Genomic DNA, 21,539 nt, shown 5'->3' on the forward strand with positions numbered 1-21,539 from the left:
GAGCACCCCAACCTAGGCGACTCGCCTTGGATTGGATGGTGAAATTCGGAATGGAATTAAAAATGATTTTCCCATTCCATTCCTTGATGTGTTGTAACCACCAAATCAGTTCTTGTCTGGTCTCTGGAGTGAGATATATTGTGTCTGTGTTACCCAGACCATTTCTCAAATGTTGGCCTTTTAGACATTGTAGGGCTCTGTAATGAAGGGGAGCCGGAAATATCGTCTGGATTGAAGCTGACAATAATCCCACAATTCAAACAATTGTTCTCAGCTAAATTAGTTGTTTGTTTAGGACAGATCAAATCTCTCTTCAAATGGTCTTTAACTTTCTTGATGGAAGACTTAAAGTGGCAGAGGAATTGATAAGGAAACCCAGAAAATCTACTTCCCTGGAAGGAGTCAATACAGTTTTCTTGAAATTGATCCGAAATCCGAGATCTACAAGTAAGGACAGAGTCCATTGTAAATTGAGATGAATGAGATGCAATGACTGAGCCATGATAAGGATGTCGTCTAGAGAAATAAGACGAACACCCCGACTCCTTAAAGTAGCCATCACTAGTTTTGGAGTTTTATGAAACCCCTTTTTGCCAAGGCCAGGCCGAACGGCAGACAGGTGAATTGCCATTTCTGTTTTTTCCATGAATACGGAAGGTATGGCTGAGATGACGGATGAATGGGAACCGTCAGATAAGCACCTTTTAGATCTATTTTGATTAGCCAGTCTTTTTGAATCAAAAGATCTCTTAGTAAATGAATTCCCTCCATTTTGAAATGTTGGTATCTGACAACATTGTTGAGGGATTCAAAATGCATTACTGGTCTGTGACCTCTATCTTTCTTTTTAATCAGAAATAGGTTGCGTATGTAACCCGGAGATTGAGGAGAAACCAGGAAAATTGCTTTTATGGACCATAATTCCCCGATTTCTGATTCTATGAGGATTCAATCTGATTTTGAGAACATTATAGGATGCGGTATTTGTGTCTGAATTGAGAGAGAAATTAATTCTATTTGATATCCAGTTATGGTATTCAGGACCCAAGAATCGGCAGTAATCAACATCCAATTGTGGAAAAAATTTGTTATTCTCCCTCCCTAATGGTATGTGGGAAAAAAGAGAAAGATTTACACTTACCCGATGAAGGTCTGGATCTTGGATAACCTTGTTGGCCCCTGGATCTCCATGGTCTTCCTCAGTATGGGAAGAATAATGTGGTCTGGAAAGGTTCTGCCGGTTGGTTGTGTCTGAGATTGTGAAGGCCCTTTGAAATGTTGTCTGTCTTGGGTATTGTGACTGGGAAAGTGGCCTTTGCCTCTCCCAGCCCTGGTAAAAACCTTACCCTGAACATAGTGCTTCCTCTGAAAGTTTACTCTTTGAAGAAAAGAGACCAACATATTTGTTGATGTCTTTTAGAAATGTTTCTCCAAAGAGTAAACCTTCACAGGAAGCGCCATGTTCAGATTGTGCGAATGGATCGCCAGCGTTCCGTACATAGTGCGGCATTAGCATTGCCGAAAAAACATACGGCACGCTGAATTCAACCACTAAAATATGGACATCTACAGTGGTGTTGTAGGCAATTGCCTCTTCTGACAAATCTAGTAGCTTTGTCAGTGGTCCCAGGAGGTATTTGACTAATAAGAGTTTGTATGGGGCATTCAGCCCGAAGTTTATTTCTAGCTAATTTATCAAGGGGTTTTCTGAGCCATTATTTAAAAAAGGTTCTGGTACCCATTCACTATATCTTGGGTGCTTTATGTGACATGGGTCAAAAAAAAGGTTTGCCCATACAATCTACAATAGCATTATCAGAATTGTACGGAGTGGATATCGTTTCTTCTTCTTCATTGGAAATATCCTCATATGCTGACTCTAGTTCTGCATCTGAGGAATCCGAACATGCAGAAGAAAAAGATTGATTGGAAAGAACAAAAGAATCTGGTTATTGCGGTGAGAGGCTTTACGTACCCGTTTTGACATTACTTCCTCCTGGGTGGAGGGTCTTTTGTGCAACCTAAGGGCACCACGCTGAGTGCTGCTTTTCCTAAGTGAGCTTTGAGATAAGTCTTGATCATGTCTGGGTCCTTATAAAGTTAAGAAACGCTTAAATCCCATGGCCTATTCTTTCCATTTGCCGTCTTCTCTCCAGATCCCGAATTCCTTCCTTGTCTCCCTCTTGAAACCTGTCATTCTTAACCGCTTTTCTAAAAAAAAGATATTTCTCCTACTCCCATCTCAGGTACTTCTGATGTTTATGTTGTTAAATAGATTTTGGATTCTAAGTTTATCAGAGGAAAACGATTTTTCCTTGTGGATTGGGAAGGATTTGGGCTGGAAGAGAGGTCTTGGGAGCCGCACGACAATATCTTAGACCGAGACCTCATTCAGAAATTCTTGTCCTCCAAAAAGAGGGGGAGATCAAAAAAGGGGGGGTACAGTTATGGTGAGCGCTCCGGTCTGGCGCTCTGACCTTGAGCACTCACCTCCCCGCTCTTCTGTCCGGGGTGCGATTCGCATCACGGGACGCGCCCGCATGCGAATCGCGACCCGCATCTCATCTGCCTCCGCTCGGCCCTCTGGTTACCGTCGCGTGCGCCCCCTGCCTGAAATTTAAAGGGCCAGTGCACCACTGATTGGTGCCTGGTCCCACTGCTATGTTATATAAAGCAGCTCCTCCCTTTTCTCCCTGCCAGATCTTCAGTGCCCCTAGCCTGAGATTAAGTGTTCCCTATTGTCTGTTGCCTTGCCCGTTTTTATTGACCATTCCACCATGTTTTTGACTACGCACCTTTGCTGCTTGCCTTGACCTTCTGCTAAGTCCAACTACGCCTCTGCCTTACCCTTCTGTACCTCGTCTTTACCCAGCTATCCATGTGGTCGAGTCGTATCGTCGAGTCTTATCGGGGGTACCTAATATAAAATTAGGTAAAATAAAAAGTATATAGAAATATATATGGAAAAAGTGATGTAAGAAAAACGGAAGTAAAAAAGAATTATGTATAAATGAAAGACTGAGAAATTATAGGGGAAAAAATAAAGGGAAATAAATAAAATAACATATTATGAACGAAAATGCATATGATAATATCGATCAGTGATAAATAAAGAAAATAAATATATCATGTGAATCATGCATATATGTAAAAAGACATACATGCATTTGTACGGTTATAACAAGTATATAAGGAAATCAGGAATAAAATAAATCTTAAGACAAATTTGGAAGTAAAAAGTAATGAATTATACGGAAAATAAGGAAAATATCTTAGAAAAATAATACAATACTTATCTTCAGAGTGAGCAGCAAAGAAGAAGGATTAACAGTTGGAGAACAGACACTATATTACCTATGCTCCATATGGATTGGGTAATGTGTACCTGTTATATTTTTGGTTGTTCTTAAGTTTTTTGCACCACATGATACTGTTAAACTTTTAACCCTTTGTTTGCTACTAAGTGAGCTAGTAAATAGATATGCATAATAGTAGTAGATATGCATAATAGGAGTCTCTGTCTTGTAATAAAATTATAGTTAACTGCACTTATAATCCAGAGAGATCTTCTTCCTCTCTTGCCGTGTGACACTGACAGCTTTTAGCGTCCATGTTATTTGGGGAGTTGAGTCACATGATCACCGATGGTCAGGTGACTGACGTCAAGTGATCGGGGGCTGGAGTTCAGAGTAACATTGCAAAGGCGCAGTCCCTTACCTGCCTCCGGCGTGTCTGTTCGGTGATGGATTGCTCCAAACCTGAGATCCAGTCTTGAGCAGTCGACCGCCGATAACACTGATCAATGCAATTCTATGGCATAGCATTGAACAGTGCTGGTAATAAATGTACTGCATGTTATAGCCCCCTATGGGCTATAAAATTGCAAAAAAAAAAAAGTGTTAAAAAAGTTATTAAATGTGATTTAACCCCTTCCCTAATAAAAGTTCAAATCAACCCCCCCCCCAAAAAAAAAAGATTTTTTTATTTATTTTTTGTTTCGCCGTAGATTTTTGGGTAAAATTAAGTCATTACAAAGTAGAATTGGTAGCGCAAAAAATAAGCCATCATATGGGTCTGTAGGTGCAAAATTGAAAGGGTTATGATTTTTAAAAGGTGAGGAGGAAAAAGGACGAAAAAGTATCCAAGTTAAAGGAAATCTGTCATCAGTATCACCCACACTAAACCGTCATACAGACTTGTAGTGCAGGGGATACTGATCAAAACGATGCCTACCGTGTCCCAAATTGTCCAGCCATTCCCCCGTTATTCTTGTTTTTCTTCTTATGTAAATGAAGTCTTTGGGGCATGGGCGGAACTACGGCCGGAGCTCTGTGCACCCCTACGTCTTCTCTGGCTGGGCGCTCTGCCCAGCTCATCCCTATGCATCAGCTCCCTGCTCGCGTGGAAGATTTACTCTACCGCGCATGGGCCATTTCCTGGGTGAAGTGGAGCATGCGCCGTAGAGTAAACCTGCTGCAAGAGCAGGGAGGGGAGGTGATGCATAGGGATGAGCTGGGCGGAGCGCCCGCCCTGCCGAAGATGACGTAGGGGTGCCCTTAGCTCCGGCCCATGCCCCAAAGACTTAATTTACGTCAGTGACGTCCGTGCGTGCACTACCTTCCGGCGGGCCCCTGTGTTTTAAAGTTAACGCAGGGCAGCAGAAAGGTAACCGGGACATCCTTGTGTCCCGAAAAGATCTTTCGTGACACAGGGATGTCCCCAATGTGACGGGGGAAGTTAATTTAGGCTGGGATGCCGAGATAAATCCATACCCCGGGAGTCCCGGCCAACTGCAGCACCCAGCATATAAGATGACCCCCGACTTTTGACAGGGTTAAAAAGCGTCTTATACGTTGGAAAAAACGGTACATTGTATTTATTTTATTCCATGAACAATGGTATGGACATAACATCACCATCCCAGCTAGGAACTCCTCAATATAGTGTCCAGCAGTGGGAAGGAGAAAAAAAACTACCTCACACACATTCAGGAGCTGCTTGCTCCAGAATACACTTGCAAATTTTAGTAAATAAAGAAGCACCACTGGTACTTTTGGAGTATTCTGAATTTTTTCTCTGGATCAAGCTGCTTTTTTCTCCTTCCCACTGCTGATCCCAACAGGACTGTTTATTCTGTTTCCTGTGACCTTGAAGGCTTTAGCAGCTCACTATGTTACGTCTGTGAAACTGTACCCCTTTATAGGGGCATTTGGCTCAATTTTACCTTTTTGATGTAAGAGGCCATCTTGGACCCAGTCTGCTGTGTCTGTACTCTGTTGACCTCAGCCAGGGTCTTGAAAGCACCTAGGGCAATTCACAAGGCACTGCCTTTCGGTCTTCTTTTTTTTTCTTTTCATTTAAATATAGTGTCCATACCATTATATCATTTCACAGAAAATGGAGGTTGCACACTATAAATTAAATCATCTCACACCGTAACATGTATTAATTCACTAGGGTTGGTAAAATTTTTAATCCCATAAGTGCACCCTCAACCCGTAGGTAGTATTGGCCATCAAAACTAAAGAACTTCTGGCACAGACGGAAATAAATAACACCAATAACATTAAACGTAGATCTGTCAAATACTATACTTTTTAAAATGATGAAATGCAGCCAATAAACCCATGTTGTGAAGAATGCCACTTGTCATGATACATGTGAACCCATGTGTACTCATCAGACCAGTGATTGAATATCGACTAAATGGGCTGTCTTTTTTATATACCCTGTGCTGACTTTTAATATATCCTGGGTAAAGACCCAGTCACACTACAGAATTCTAGTTAAGCAGGTTCTATTGTAGCAGCCTAATGTTTTCAATAGGATTCTGCTGCACCATCCATTCTGGAGAATTTCCTCTGCAGAAATTAAAACTCTGGACTGCACTGAAAGTATGGACGTTTGGATTGGATTTCTGTCAATGGGAATGGCGCATATCTGTGTGGTCCTAGTGCGGATTTAGGCAACGCCCGTGCACACAGTGACCGTCTGGGAGAATATTCCAGAGCCACTGAGCAATTTTTTTAAACAGCTAGTGCCTGACATCATAGAAAATATTGACCAAGGACTTATGCCTAATCCATTTTTTATTTATTTTAGTGTGTGCAGAAGCATATAATCCAGATGAAGAAGATGATGAAACAGAAAATAGGGTAAGATCCAAACCAGTTTATTTTTCTTAAAGATTATTTATTGCATAGTTTACCTCTGTTCTACAGCTGCCTGTTGTGTCCTGTTTTTAGTGAAGTCCATCAGTAAAGCTAGATTTAAGAGTATCCCTTTAGTCCTTTGCTTATCTTTCCTGTGATTTTTTTTTTACCTGATTAATAGTCAACTCTGTGGCAAGAAATCAGCCTATACGCTTCTTGGGGAGAGTAAAGAAGGGCTAATAAAAAAACATTTTTTTTTATAAAGACCTAAGGAAAAGTGTTTTTGTGCTATAATAAGTACAAAGCAAGAATAAAAAATGCATTTACAGGTGTCCATAGCTTTTAATGTCTATGTGTCAAATAACCCAGAACAAATATAGATAGGCAGAAATTAGTTTTCCCCCGCCAGTGGGCGACAGAAAGCGTGGGGTCTAGTGGGATGTCTGTATTTGTCATCTGCGGGACAGGTGCCTAGGGGTGGGCCATGTACCAACCCCCCCACCCCCCCGGCTGTAGAGAGCTTGTATGGAGCTTTCATTTTTATTTGTTTTTAACTTTATGTATGTCCTGTTATTATTATTTTTTATGTGTTTAATAAAGATTTGAGATCATTTTTCAAATGTAGGACTTCTTTTATTAGTTTTGTCTATATTTAGTGAGCAGGGATTTGGAGGGTAGCTAATGGATAAATTGGTATTGAAGATGTAAAAATATTACATATTGAAGCGGTACTCCAGTGAAAAACTGTTTTTTATTTTTATTTTATTCAAATGAACTGGTGCCAGAAAGTTAAACAGATTAGTAAATTACTTCTATTAAAAAATCTTAATCCTTCCAGTACTTATCAGCTGCTGTATGCTCCACAGGAAGTTGTATTTCTTTCTGGAGTTCTTTTCTGACTGACCACAATGCTCTCTGCTGACACCTCTGTCCGTATCAGGAACTGTCCAGAGCAGGACAGGTTTGCTATGGGAATTTTCTTATACTCTGGATGCTTCCTGACATGGACAGAGGTGTCAGCAGAGAACACCGTGGTCAGACTGAAAAGAACTCCAGAAAGAAAAACAACTTCCTGTGAGCATACAGCAACTGGAAAGACTAAGATTTATTAATAGAAGTAATGTACAAATCTGTTTAACTTTCTGGCACCAGTTGATTTGAAAACATTTGTTTTCCACCGGAGTACCCCTTTAAATAGAAAACAAGCAACACAAACATGCAATTCAGTGTCCGAGTAGGGAGTTTTAATGGTGCAATTTCATCACTTTAATCTAACTACTTTGTCACAACATATTGATCTTAATATATTTTTCTGTTAATTTAGATTATTAACCCCAAAACAGATGAACAGCGATACAGATTGCAAGAAGCTTGCAAAGACATCCTCCTGTTCAAGAACTTAGATCAAGTAAGTATATTTACTCTCAACTTAATAAACAAGACATGTATGTGTCTTTCTGTGATATAACTTTTAATAAAATGTGTTTTGTGAGGACAGCAAACACTGAAGGAATAAAAAGCTATCATACTGTTGAGCGGTCAGAATAAGGTGAGAGGCTAAGATGTTTTTTTTTTCCACCAGACATACAGTATTGAAGTAGCATTTGTTCAAAACCGAAATAAATATTTTTTTATTTTATTCTCCTTGAAATGCGTTATGTTTGGTGGTGTTCCCACCTAAAAATATTGCTTCTACAGGAAGATAGCTTTGTACATACAACCCTGATAGAGTATGGTGGCACATAGACATATATAGGGTAACTTAAAAAATTAAGCCAAAACTAAGCGTCCACACAGTATGAATACTGTCCAATGCACAAACTACTACAGCCTACAGAGAGTCACACATTGTGGGGTAACTATGTGTATAAACGTATATAAATTTTATTATAACATAAAAAATGTACAACCACTTTTATTAGTAAATCAAAAAGACAAATATTAAAAAGGATCACCACAGGGAGAAAAAAGGATAGGGTCCCAGAGGTACTGGGGTTAGTATGTCACGGCTAGGATGGATGGCCGGAGCGCTGCCCCTAACACTTTGGGTTTCTCCCAACAACAGCATAGGGGTGAGCTCCAGAATCACAGACAGTTGCTTATCCGACAGGGGTTCCACATCTGTTTCCCATTTGTGTCTGACAGTCAGAGGGTGTTTCTGTAAGTAGGTGGAAAGGAAATGTTGAAAATGTTTGTATATGATAGCAGTAACTCATGTTAGGTTCCCCTGCGCAGCTATGAATGTCGAAAATATATTTTTTAAATCTAAAAAAAATTATAAATATATTGTTTCAATCCTTTTTTATTTTTTCATGTAACCAATAATGTACAAACAATGTAATATTCTGGTTTTCAAACTGGCCTCTAAAGCAGATACAATAAAATGTGCGATTTACTGCAGCTTTTACTTGTCAGCTTTGTTGGGTAGACTGGGCCATGGCCAGTAGAGGGCAGTAGATGTACTCACAAATCAGGTATTTATTTTCAGTTTTGCTGCATGTGATAAATGTTGAAAAGTACCTGAACAGTTCAAATGATACTTTTATTTTGGACTAAATAAAACCAGGTTTGGACTTTTAAACCAATGAATTGTAATTGCCATGCACACCCCCACATGCACAGATCCTACAGTGTATATATGTGAATAGTAATTTGAAACAATACAATGCACTGATGACACACTGAGTCAGAACAGGAACACAAAAGAGAATTGTTTTAATAAGAAATTAGGAAAAGCAGGCTTTGGATCTGCATCTAGCCTGAGCTGTTTTAACACCATTTAGTGGTTTACAGCAGGACCCATGGACTATAGACAATAGACAGGACCTGTCCTATTAGGATGATGTGGAGACTCTACTATACATTCTCTGTGACCATTTCAGAGGTCATTCTATAGGGAGGGGGATTCTGATCTGTGCTGTGACTGGTGGTTGATCCAGTGTTATCTATATACTGGTTTCACTTTTCACTGTACTCCTGTCTGTGCTCAGTATAAAGGCATTACTGTGAAACTTTCTGCACAGAACAGGAATTATCAGCTATGTTTTAGGCCTAGTGGCCAGAATGGAAACTGCAAGATCATTATAAAATATTGATAGTAAAAATTGAGTAAAATCACCAAAAATTCTTAAAAATATGGTTAACATTAAAAAACTTGATTTAAACAATAGGTATTCCTGTTTCTTTCTTCCCCTTGTTGACCACTCGCTGCCTAGGTTGCAGAACTCTTCACTCTACTGGTGGCAGGAATGGTGTGTGTGTGTGTGTTTGTTTGTATGTATATACAGTATTCATATAAATATATAAATTTTATATGTATATATATATATATATATATATATATATATATATACACACACACACACATGTAAAACTTAACTTTTAATTAGGGATCAACCGATTATCGGTTTGGCCGATATTATCGGCCGATATTCAAAATTTTGGACGTTATTGGTATTGGCAATTACCTTGCCGATAATCCGATAATGCCCTGAATGATCTGCAGCGGCGTCGCCGGGGGGGGGTTATGTTTGGGTGGGCGGGTTTGGATAAATAGCCGATAACTTATACCGGAATATCGGTAAAGGCTATTGGCCTTAACCTCCGCAGATTATCGGTATCAGCCCTAAAAAATCGATATCGGTCGATCCCTACTTTTAATACTGCAAATTGTGAAATAAATGAAAAAAGAGTACAAATTAAGTCTCATGTAGTCAAAGCAACTATTGGTGCCTGGGATGTGCATATAAAACTTAACTTTTAATTGATTAAAAATTATAGTATATATAACAGTGTTTAAGTGATGTATATATGATTATTGTAGATCACTAGTATCATTGGTCTACACTGGCCTCTGCAGGGCCCAGCCAGTCCAGTGTGACCAATCACCCTAGGTGGCTCAAACACACCATAGGGTGACCACAGTATTAAACCACAATGCGTTTCTACCTGCTGGTACTGAGCAGGTGTCCTCAGGAGGTATAGGTAGTGATCAAGTTAACAATTAGCTAGAGGACTAGAACATCCATTCTAGCTCCACAAAATCAGCTAAAATTAAATCATACCTTTACATTAAGACCGCTATCATAATAGATAATGAAATACCATGAAGTGACTTGGGTGCCTGTAAGAAAAAAGTATTCTATCCCTACGGTGTTTGCTCATTCAGAGCTTGTGCAACTTGATAACCTGTAGGGAGAAAGAGTGAAGGCTTTCCCTAACAGTCACATGTGGTATACAATTGCGGTCTGTAGCAATCTGCCTCCGTGATCTCCACGTTTGGTTGTAAGCAGAGTGCTTAGACCCGTCCCCGCTCTCCGCTGGGTGCCGGAAGTGTCCGGACACACTCACCTGGTACGGTGAGATGTGGCATCTGTTGGACAGACGCCACATCTCACCGTACCAGGTGAGAGTGTCCGGACACTTCCGGCACCCGGCGGAGAGCGGGGACACGTCTAAGCACCCAGGCGCCAATAGTTGCTTTGACTACATGTGAATTATGCTGGATGATTAAATTGTAAATTGGGGACGGCGTGGACCCTGTTGACCAATGACTACGCCTCTTTATAATACAAATTCAATCACCATACACATAGGCCACCATCCTAGTGTACTCACTATATTAGGCAATTAGTGAGCAATATATTATTACACAGTGCGGGACTCAATTCACTTTAATATATATCTCTTGTCATCGATGTGGATAAATGTCCCATTACAGTATTCATCAAAAATGGGAGTATCCCAGAGGCCTATTGCTGTCTATATTTAATGACCATAAGACAGTCTTAATTGGTTAGTGTCCATATGCCTCCATTGCATCACACCGGTTCAAGCACTTGTTCCTATTGCACATATGTCCTCAAGGAACTTATGATATAGGGCACAACATCAAGTGCATAAAGCCAGATAGATTCCAGGCGTAGCTGCATAAATAAGTCAATGACATATATCTCATAGACTGGCAAAGAAGTGCTGCTCCTATATACAATGTCCTGGTATATCCGTTTGTTTTATCCAAGAGCTCACAGTCTTATTGCACAATGAATGATACTAATTGCACATATAGGTTATTCCACAGAAGATATATATTGCACTTCTCCACAGTGGTGTGCCAATTACATAGGTAATGTTCAAACAGTTCAGCATACATAACAGGTGCAACATTGATAAAGAAAACCTGTGGCCCCAAACTTTCTTTATTCGTCTATACAAGTTGCCATCAGGTGGCTACTTCTTTCTCCTAGATTCAAAGTGTTTCCCGCTGTTGGGTTCATCAGGAATCATGTTAGAACAGCATTTGTTTAATGTGGAATGCTCCTGATGTAGCCTGTGAGACATGACACTGATGTCGGCCATGTATCCCTATGCTGTCGGAGCTACTCTTATATATCATGCTAAATTTTTCATGATGACGTCAGTCTGGCATCTCACCTGACCAGTGTATCAGCTGACCTGTTAGAGGCGGGCGTGATATGCAGAGTCATGGGAGCAGTGACGCACTACTACACATCTCGTTTTCGTATCTGTTGTCTGGCAACCTCAGTGGCTTGCGTGTAACACATGCACACTATAGTCACAAGGTGTATTGTAGCTTAACCCTGCAAGGTACTAACAGCAATCCTATATCTATTGTTTATTAGAGTTCATCACATGAAATTAGTATTGGTAATAATCGTGCTTTGCCCAAGCAGCACCATCACGTTGTTATATCATACACTATTCAATGGGAAGACATTACGGCATATACTGCCAGCAAATGCATTTGATTGTAACTGTATACTTAAACTCGTTCTATATAGTAAGGCTTACATAGAAAATTGAACAATTTTAGACTGGAGATATTGTGCCAATGAAAGGAAAGAAAATAGTGAAGAGGAGAAGCGAGGGTATATAGAACTCTAATAAACCATAGATATAGGATCGTTGTTAGTACCTTGCAGGGTTAAGCTAATATACACCTTGTGACTAAATTGTGCATGTGAGATGCGCAAGCCACCGAGGTTGCCAGACAACAGATATACGAAAACTAGACGTGTAATAGTGCGTCACTGCTCCCTTGACTCTGCATATCACACCCGCCCCTAAGGTCATGTGCGATGCCAGACTGACGTCATTATGAAAGATTTAGCATGATATATAAGAGTAGCTCAGGCAGCATAGGGATACATGGCCGACATCAGTGTCATGTCTCACAGGCTACATCAGGAGCATTCCACATTAAACAAATGCTGTTCTAACATGATTCCTGATTAACCCAACAGCGGGAAACGCTTTGAATCTAGGAGAAAGAAGTAGCCACCTGATGGCAACTTGTATAATTTTGTATAGTGGTGTAGATAAACCCATGGCTACATCGGTCATTATTTGATATAGCTATAAATATCAAATTAATGTTGTAGTGATAGACATCATGACATTTTTGTCACTAGGCTATTCATATGGCTGATTATTGCTGATATAATGTGGACTAGTATAAATATGGAATAGTTTCTCACCATATTTGATTCATTTTAATCACTATTTTGTATTGTAATCACTATTTTCGAGCATAATCCTAATATAGTCCCGAAGAGCAATTTATGATCAAATTATGTGTTTAATGACTTCTGTCATTTTGTTCAGGATTTTAATTTGTGGTTATCTATTTTCAGGAACAGATGTCTCAAGTATTGGATGCAATGTTTGAAAAGCTGCTCAAATGTGGAGATCACATAATTGATCAAGGTGATGACGGGGACAACTTTTATGTTATTGAAAGGTACAGAGTTCTTAACACTTCAGGAAAGGATTAAAGTATTAATACTGAAGATGCTGTCAAGCCAAGCATACCTGCAGTAGAGAAAAGAAGAAAAGTATCATGTGTCTTTGCCTCTTTTCACACTAAATTGTTAAAGGAGTACTCCACTGGAAAAAAAATTGTTTAAATCAACTGGTGCCAGAAAGTTAAACAGATTTGTAAATTACTTCTAATAAAAAATCTTAATCCTTCCAGTATTTATCAGCTACTGTTATGATCCACAATAAGTTATTTTCTGTTTGAATTTCTTTTCTGTCTGACCACAGTGCTCTCTGCTGACACCTCTTTCCATGTCAGGAACTGTCCAGAGTAGGAACAAATTCCCATAGAAAACCTCTCCTCCTGACAGTTCCTAAAATGGACAGAGATGTCAGCAGAGAGCACTGTGGTCAGGCAGAAAGGAAATTCAAGAAGAAAATAACTTCCTATGGATCATAACAGCAGTACTGGAAGGATTAAGATTTTTTAATAGAAGTAATTTACAAATCTGTTTAACTGTCTGGCACAAGTTGAATAAAAAAATTGTTTTTTCCAGGGAAGTATCCCTGTAAGTATCCATTGGTATACATTGGGGTTAATGCAGTACTCACAGCAGTCTGTGCTATTTCATACAGATAATAAACTACAGAAACCATCTGAGAGGTCAAAATTATATTCTTAACATTGTGTAAAAAAAAAAAACGAAGATTGTATGATTATGGGGGAGATTTTTTTAAGACAGGTGTTTTCATACATCGGTCTAATGTAAAACTCTACCTGTTCACTGCGCTTGATTCACTGAGAGACACCCCTCTCATTTTTTGAAGTGGATTTGAGGCTGCACATGAGCCAAGTGCAGAAATCTGAGCCATCTTGCAGATGGTGTAAATTTCTTCTTCTATTTTCATCTGCAAGCACGCTTAAATTGTGATGTGTGCTTGAAAGCCACGCCTCTTTCATGCAAACTGTAAATAAATAGAAAAAAAGAAAGAAGGCCCAAAGAGGCGCCTAGTGCATTACCCTAAGAATTTATACAGAGGCCCACGTAAGTGGGGAAACGTAAGGGGTCTAATGAATGGCCGCTCACCTGGAGCGTATAATAATACGCATGTAACCTCAGTCTGAGGTAATGAAGGATTCCGTGCAAGCCTACAGGTCTTCAGGATAGATCCAATGAGGGGATCCTGTGGGTGAGCTTAAATATTGAAAAAATCGACCTGGCATCAGGCGCTCGGGGATCCAAAGAGATCTCACAACCAGTTCATGGAGGTGGATAGGGATTCAAGCTTTATTAGTATACAACAACGCGTTTCGGGGTTAGCATACCCCTTCTTCAGATTGACAGATTGACAAATCTGTCAATCTGAAGAAGGGGTATGCTAACCCCGAAACGCGTTGTTGTATACTAATAAAGCTTGAATCCCTATCCACCTCCATGAACTGGTTGTGAGATCTCTTTGGATCCCCGAGCGCCTGATGCCAGGCGATTTTTTCAATATTTAAGCTCTTTCATGCAAAGTCACACCCCAGAAATTTTGTGACTTTTTACAGTCTGCCTCTAGAGAGCAGATTGATAAATCTCAACCTTTAATTTTATCATTAATGAAGGACTCCAGGTTTGTTTGCACACTCATCATCTCTAGTTCTGCAGCACTGTTTCATTCCATTTTACTACTGTAACTTTCGTTATGTAATCATATAATGACTTAAAAACAAGGAAAAACTAATGTAATGTAAAATCTTTAAACTATACTTTTGGCCCATTAAAATAACATACTGCTCTTTCACTAGTAGCAACCAAGGCGTTTCAGTGGCCTCACACAAATGTAACTAAAGGTGTGTAAAGCACCAGAAAAACATTGGTTGCTATCGGCCAAAGAGCCATATGTTGCTTTAATCCCTTTAAGGGGTACACTGGTGGAAAACAAATGTTTTCAAATCCACTGGTGCCAGAAAGTTAAACAGGTGTGTAAATTACTTCTATTTAAAAATCTTAATCCTTCAAGTACTTTTCAGCTGCTGTATGCTTCAGAGGAAGTTGGGTAGTTCTTTACTGGCTGACCACAATGCTCTCTGCTTCCACTTCTGTCCATGTCAGGAACTGTCCAGAGAAGAAGCAAATCCCCATAGCAAATCTTTCCTGCTCTGGACAGTTCCTGACACGGACAGAGGTGTCAGCAGAGAGCACTGTTGTCAGACTTGAAAGAACTACACAACTTTCCCTGTAGTATACAGCAGCTGAAAGTACTGGAAGCATTAAGATTTTTAAATATAAGTAATTTACAAATCTGTTTAAGTTTCTGGCACCAGTTTACCAGAGTACACCTTTTTCATTTTTTTTCCTCCTCTCCATTTAAAATCCATAACTCTTAAAAAAATTTGCACATACAGACCCATACGAGAGCTTGTTTTTTGCGAGAACATTTGTACTTTGTAATAAAAACTTTATAGTTTTAACAAAAAATGTACTGCAAAGCCAAAATATTATTATTTGTGGGCAGAAATGTATAAGAAAACTGCACTTTTGCAACGTTTGGGGGGGTTTTGTTCTTACGCAGTGCACTTTATGGTAAAAATTATCCATAATGTTTATTCTGCAGGTCAGTGCAATTAAAACAATACCTAATTTATATAGTTTTTCTATTGTACTATTTAAAAATAAATTGCAAAATTGGTATGCATAAAATTGTCCTTTTTTGACCCCTATAACATTTTTCTATTTTTCATAATCTGTAGTTTTTATCGGTACCATTTTTGTGTTGATGAGACTTTCTGATCGCTTTTTATTACCTTTTTTCTGATATATGATAAAATAAAATAAATCTGTATTTTTGGTGTTTCGTATTTTTTTACGTTTATGGCATTTACCATGCAGGATCATATACATTATATCTTAGTAGTTTGAACATGTACGTATGTGGTGATACCAGATATGTACATTTTAGAGACTTTTTTATTTTGCACTTTTTAAGTCTCCATAGGCGACTTTTATATACAACTAGCTGAGTACACAGCGTTGGCCGGTTTTTCCTACCTAATCATTGTGGTGGAGGAAAAGCAACATAGAAGGAAGTACTTGTCCTCATATCCTGACCTCAAATCCCGACTTCATATCCTGTCCTCATATCCGGACCTCATATCCAGTCCTCATATCCGGACCTTATATCCCCACCTTATATCGCCACCTCATATCCCCACCTCATATCCCTTCCTCACATCCCATCCTCATCCCCCACCTCACATCCCGACCTCATATCCCGTCCTCATGTCCCACTCTCATACCCTGTCCTCATATCTTATCCTTATATCCCGACCTCATATCTAATCCTCATATCACAACCTCATATCCCATCCGGAGCTGTGATGAAGAGCTGAGGCTGAGCTGTGATGAAGAGATTGTAACGTGAAAATAGAAGGAGGCATGGTTTTATGGAAGTTAGCATGACTTGAAAGCTGGACCAATGCACAAAAAGGGTAGAAAATAAAACGGGCGTGATTTAGCCACTTAAGGACCAAGGGTGCACAGGTACGCCCTGGCTCCCTGGTACTTAAGGACCCAGGGCGTACCTGTACGTCCGTGGGAATTCCGGTCCCCCCTGCTCACCGGGCAGCGACCGGGATGCCTGCTGAATCCGCCACAGTGCAAACTCCTAGCGGGAAACTCACCGTAAACCCCCGCCTATGTGAATGTACCCTAAAAACACTACATTATACTAACACATAATAAAGTGTAAAAGACAACATATACACCCCCTTACACTGCCCCTTCCAATAAAAATGAAAAACGTATCGTACGGCAGTGTTTCCTGCCTCCAGCCTTCAGCTGTTGCAAAACAACAACTCCCAGCATTTCTGGACAGCCACTGACTGTCCAGGCATCCAGGGAGTTTAGCAACAGCTGGAGGCACCCTATTAGGGGTATTCTACACCGGTGTCCCAATGTCCACCCCTATGCAATCCCTAATGCCCACCCCTATGCAATCCCTAATGTAGTCCTCAAATGTGCATGGTGCTTTCTCACTACGGAGCCCTGTGGTATTTCAAGAAAACAGTTTAGGGCCACATATGGGGTATTTCCGTACTCGGGAGCCATTGCGCTACAAATTTTAGTTTTTTTTTCTCCTTTTACCCCTTATAAAAAGGAAAAGTTTGGGTCTACACCAGCCTGTTAGTGTGAAAAAATGAAAATTTTTACACTAACATGCTGATGTTGCCCCATACTTTTTATTTTCACAAGAGGTAAAAGGAAAAGAAGACCCCCAAAATTTGTAACACAATTTCTCCTGAGTACGGAAATACTCCATATGTGGGCGTAAAATGCTCTGCGGATGCACAACAAGGCTCAGGAGTGAGAGTGCACTATGTACATTTGATGCCTAAATTGGTGATTTGCACAGGGGTGGCTGATTTTACAGTGGTTCTGACATAAATGCAAAAAAAATAAATACCCACATGCGACCCCATTTTGGAAAATACACCCCTCATGGAACGTAACAAGGGGTATAGTGAGCCCTAACACCCCACAGGTGTTTGACGAATTTTCGTTAAAGTTAAATGGGGAAAAAAAAATGTTTAACTAAAATGCTGGTGTTACCTTACATTTTTCATTTTCACAAGGGTAAATAGGGAAAGAAAAGACCCCCAAAATTTGTAGCCCCATTTCTTCTAAGTAAGAACATACCCCATATGTCGATGTAAAGTTCTCTGCGACCGAACTACAATGCTCAGAAGAGAAGGAGCGCCATTGGGTTTTTGGAGAGAAAATTTGTCCGGAATTGAAGGCCACGTGTGTTTACAAAGGCCCCATGGTGCCAGAACTATGGACACGTGACCCCATTTTGGAAACTACACCCCACACGAAATGTAATAAGGGGTATAGTGAGCCCTAACACCCCACAGGTGTTTGACGAATTTTCGTTAAAGTTGGATGGGAAAATGAAACAGGTGCCAGAACAGTGGAACCCTCCACTTTAATAAGGGGTGCAGTGAGAATTTACTTCCCACAGGTGTCTGACAGATTTTTGGAACAGTGGTCCTTGGAAATGAAAAATGTAATTTTTTATTTGGACAGCCCACTGTTCCAAAGATCTGTCAAATGCCAGTGGGGTGTAAATGCTCTCTGCACCCCTTATTAAAGTGGAGGGGTCCACTGTTCTGGCACCACGGGGGGCTTTGTAAATGTACATGGCCCCCGACTTCAATTCCAAACAAATTCTCTCTCCATAAGCTCAATGGCGTTCCTTCTCTTCTAAGCATTGTAGTGCGCCAGCAGAGCACTTGACGTCCACACATGTGGTATTTCTTTACTCAGAAGAAATGGGGTTGCAAATTTTGGGGGACATTTTCTCCTATTACCCCTTGTAAAAATGTAAAATTTGGGGAAAAAACTGCATTTGAGTGAAAACATTTTTTTTTTCATTTACACGACTTTTGTCACCATAGGGGCTTTCTAAATGAGACATGCCCCCCAAAAACGATTTCAGCAAAATTTGCCTTCCAAAAGCCAAATGTGACTCCTTCTCTTCTGAGCATTGTAGTTTGCCCGCAGAGCATTTTATGTCCTAACATGAGGTGTTTCCATACTCCGAAGAAATGGGGTTACAAATTTAGGGGGGCATTTTCATTTACACCTCTGATTTTAACGAAAAGTCGTCAAACACCTGTGGGGTGTTAAGGCTCACTGTACCCCTTGTTATGTGCCTTGAGGGGTGTAGTTTCCAAAATAGTATGCCATGTGTTTGTTTGTTTTTTTGCTGATCTGGCACCAAATGTGACATGCCCCCCAAACACCATTTCAGCAAAATTCACTCTCCAAAATCCCATTGTCGCTCCTTCCCTTCTGAGCCCTCTAGTGCACCCACAGAGCACTTTACATCCACATGAGGTATTTTCTTATTCGAGAGAATTTGGGTTACAAATTTTTTTTCTCCTATTACCCCTTGTAAAAATTCAAAAACTGGGTCTACAAGAGCATGCAAGTGTAAAAAATAAAGATTTTGAATTTTCTCTTTCACTTTGCTGCTATTCCCGTGAAACACCTACAGGTTTAACACATTTACTGAATGTCATTTTGAATACTTTTAGGGGTGCAGTTTTTATATTGGGGTCATTTATTGGGTATTTCTAATATGAAGGCCCTTCAAATCCACTTCAAACCTGAACTGGTCCCTGAAAAATTTTGATTTAGAAAATTTTGTGAAAAATTGAATTTTTTTTGCTGAACTTTGAAGCCCTCTGATGTCTTCCAAAAGTAAAAACATGTCAACTTTATGATACAAACATAAAGTATATGTGAATCAATATATAATTTATTTTCCCTCCTCCAAATTGAAGCACGCTGGATTATGTGTACGGAAGCTCAAGGAAAACTAGGTTTGAATGATAAACTAGATTTAAGTATATTTATTTAGATGCTTCATTGGTTTGCATATAGTTTTTCCAGCGAAATTTTGGTTTTAAAATTGTTTTAACCCACTAGTTCACTGTATATGTTTTGGTGACGCTACTAACTACGCTTGTAGTTGCCGCCCCCTGATGAGGTCATGCAGGTATTTTACCTGGGCCTAGTCAGTGGCGGTATGGTCTGATGAAGTACAGAAGTACGACACAGCTGTTACCTGCACGCTGAGGCCCTCGGTGTTCCTGTCTGTTCACCTGCCTGACACGGCCACCGTGTTTGTATAATAAAGAATATTTGAAGCTTCCATCTGGGTGTGCCATCCTCCATTCTTTCTTCGTGCACATTTGGATTTGTCTATCAATCTTTGGATTGAGCACCGCAATATTTGGTTTTGCTTCGCATTTCCACCTGTAGCTGTCTTATGAATTACCGTATATACAGCAGTGCCGGATCGTGTTTCTACTATTTGCTATATCATTTATTTGGTATGTCTATTTTCCTTACAAGCAGAGAGCTTCAAATTTAGGAAAATTATACATTTTCATACTTTTCATGAAATTTTTGAATTTTTCACCAAGAAATGATGCAAGTATCGACGAAAATTTTGAAGAATATGTCACAAAAAAACTAATTCTCGGAATCAAATTCATAAGTGAAAGCATCCCAGAATTATTAGTGCTTAAAGTTACAGTAGTCAGATGTGCAAGAAATGCTCTGGTCCTTAAGGTGAAAATGGGCTTGGTCCTTAAGGGATTAAATGGTGGGTGTGGCTTGCGAGAGGGGTGAATGACGCACTCAGCAGGAGATGCAGAGCTTGTGGAGTAAGGTACTGGAAGTCCCATATACTTGCATGGGGTTTAAGACAAAAAACCCATCCTTCACGTAAGGGGGTAAGTTAGAGTTAATTGAGCTATCATATATTTTTATTTGACATAAAAGTAATGTTTACTAAGTTTCATCAAAATATCTCCAGCCATTTGGAAGTTATGGAACATACATTTCCCATAGACTTGCATGGGACTTTAAACAAAAACCCTGGCTGTCCCAAATGGGGTTGGGTAAGGGTTAATTTTTCTAGCTTATGTTTGTAGTTGACATATAAGTAACGTGTACCAAGTTTCATGGTAATATCTTTAGCCGTTTGGAAGTAATGCTGTAACATGCACACACACATACACACACACTGGCCTTCATTTACTAAGCTAAAACCCACTAGTTTTTGTCTGTTTTTTCTTTCAAGTTATTTGAGTGTTTGAGACATGTCTGAGACTGTCTAAGACAGTGTTTCCCAACCTTTTTCGCAATGAATCCCTACCGAAGTTGATGAGCAGAAAAAAAAAAAAAAAAAAAAGGGGGGGGAGAAACAGCCGCAATGCAATGCACAATATCAATTTATCTGTGGTGGGTAGGTAGTGTAGGTTACAGTGCTGCTTTATACAGCTACTCACATTTGAAGTCTTCTAAAATCAGCGTGGTTTCCTTCTCTTCTCCATCTGGTCCATGCCGTCATGACGATTTCTTCCAGCCACAATTCTTTACCCTTACACCTGAAAAACAAACCCGCACTTTTCCAGCATCAGCCTCCAGATTCTTTTTTTTTTAGAAGTGAGGAGGAATAAAGGGACGTATAGGTGTAAAGGGGTAACAGAGGGGTGCAGAAAGGTGTACATGGGTGACAGGTGTGTAGAGGAGGGTACATGGGTGACAGAGGGGTGTAGAGGAGTGTACATGTGTGACCGAGGGGTATAGAGGAGTGCACATGGGTGACATAGGGGTGTAGAGGAGTGTAGATGGGTGACAGAGGGGTATAGAGGCGTGTACATGGTTGACAGAGGGGTGTAGAGGAGTATATAGGAGTGTAGATGGGTGACAGAGGGGTATAGAGGAGTGTACATGGGTGACAGAGGGGTATATAGGAGTGTAGATGGGTGACAGAGGGGTATAGAGAAGTGTACATGGGTGACAGAGGGGTATAGAGAAGTGTACATGGGTGACAGAGGGGTATAGAGGAGTGTACATGGGTGACAGAGGGGTATAGAGGAGTGTACATGGGTGACAGAGGGGTATTGTTACGCCTAGCGCTCCGGGTCCCCGCTCCTCCCCGGAGCGCTTATGGCGTCTCTCTCTTCGCAGCGCCCCGGTCGGTCCCGCTGACCGGGAGCGCTGCACTGTCATGGCCGTCGGGGATGCGATTCGCACAGCGGGACGC

At 40.3% G+C, this 21,539-nt stretch overlaps 1 protein-coding gene across 2 annotated transcripts in view; it reads left to right on the forward strand.

Moving 5' to 3' along the window:
• PRKAR2B (protein kinase cAMP-dependent type II regulatory subunit beta) overlaps nucleotides 1-21,539 on the forward strand; it is a 145,763-nt gene that overhangs the window by 95,164 nt on the left and 29,060 nt on the right. For both annotated transcript variants that reach the window (XM_056573617.1, XM_056573619.1), the window contains exons 3-5: nucleotides 6,103-6,155; nucleotides 7,477-7,560; nucleotides 12,806-12,912. In XM_056573617.1, coding sequence (XP_056429592.1) covers nucleotides 6,103-6,155; nucleotides 7,477-7,560; nucleotides 12,806-12,912 — 244 coding nt within the window. The remainder of the gene's footprint in view (nucleotides 1-6,102; nucleotides 6,156-7,476; nucleotides 7,561-12,805; nucleotides 12,913-21,539) is intronic.

The sequence above is a fragment of the Hyla sarda genome, chromosome 4 (genome assembly GCF_029499605.1).
Source record: "Hyla sarda isolate aHylSar1 chromosome 4, aHylSar1.hap1, whole genome shotgun sequence".
In the NCBI taxonomy this organism is placed as follows: Eukaryota; Metazoa; Chordata; class Amphibia; order Anura; family Hylidae; genus Hyla; species Hyla sarda.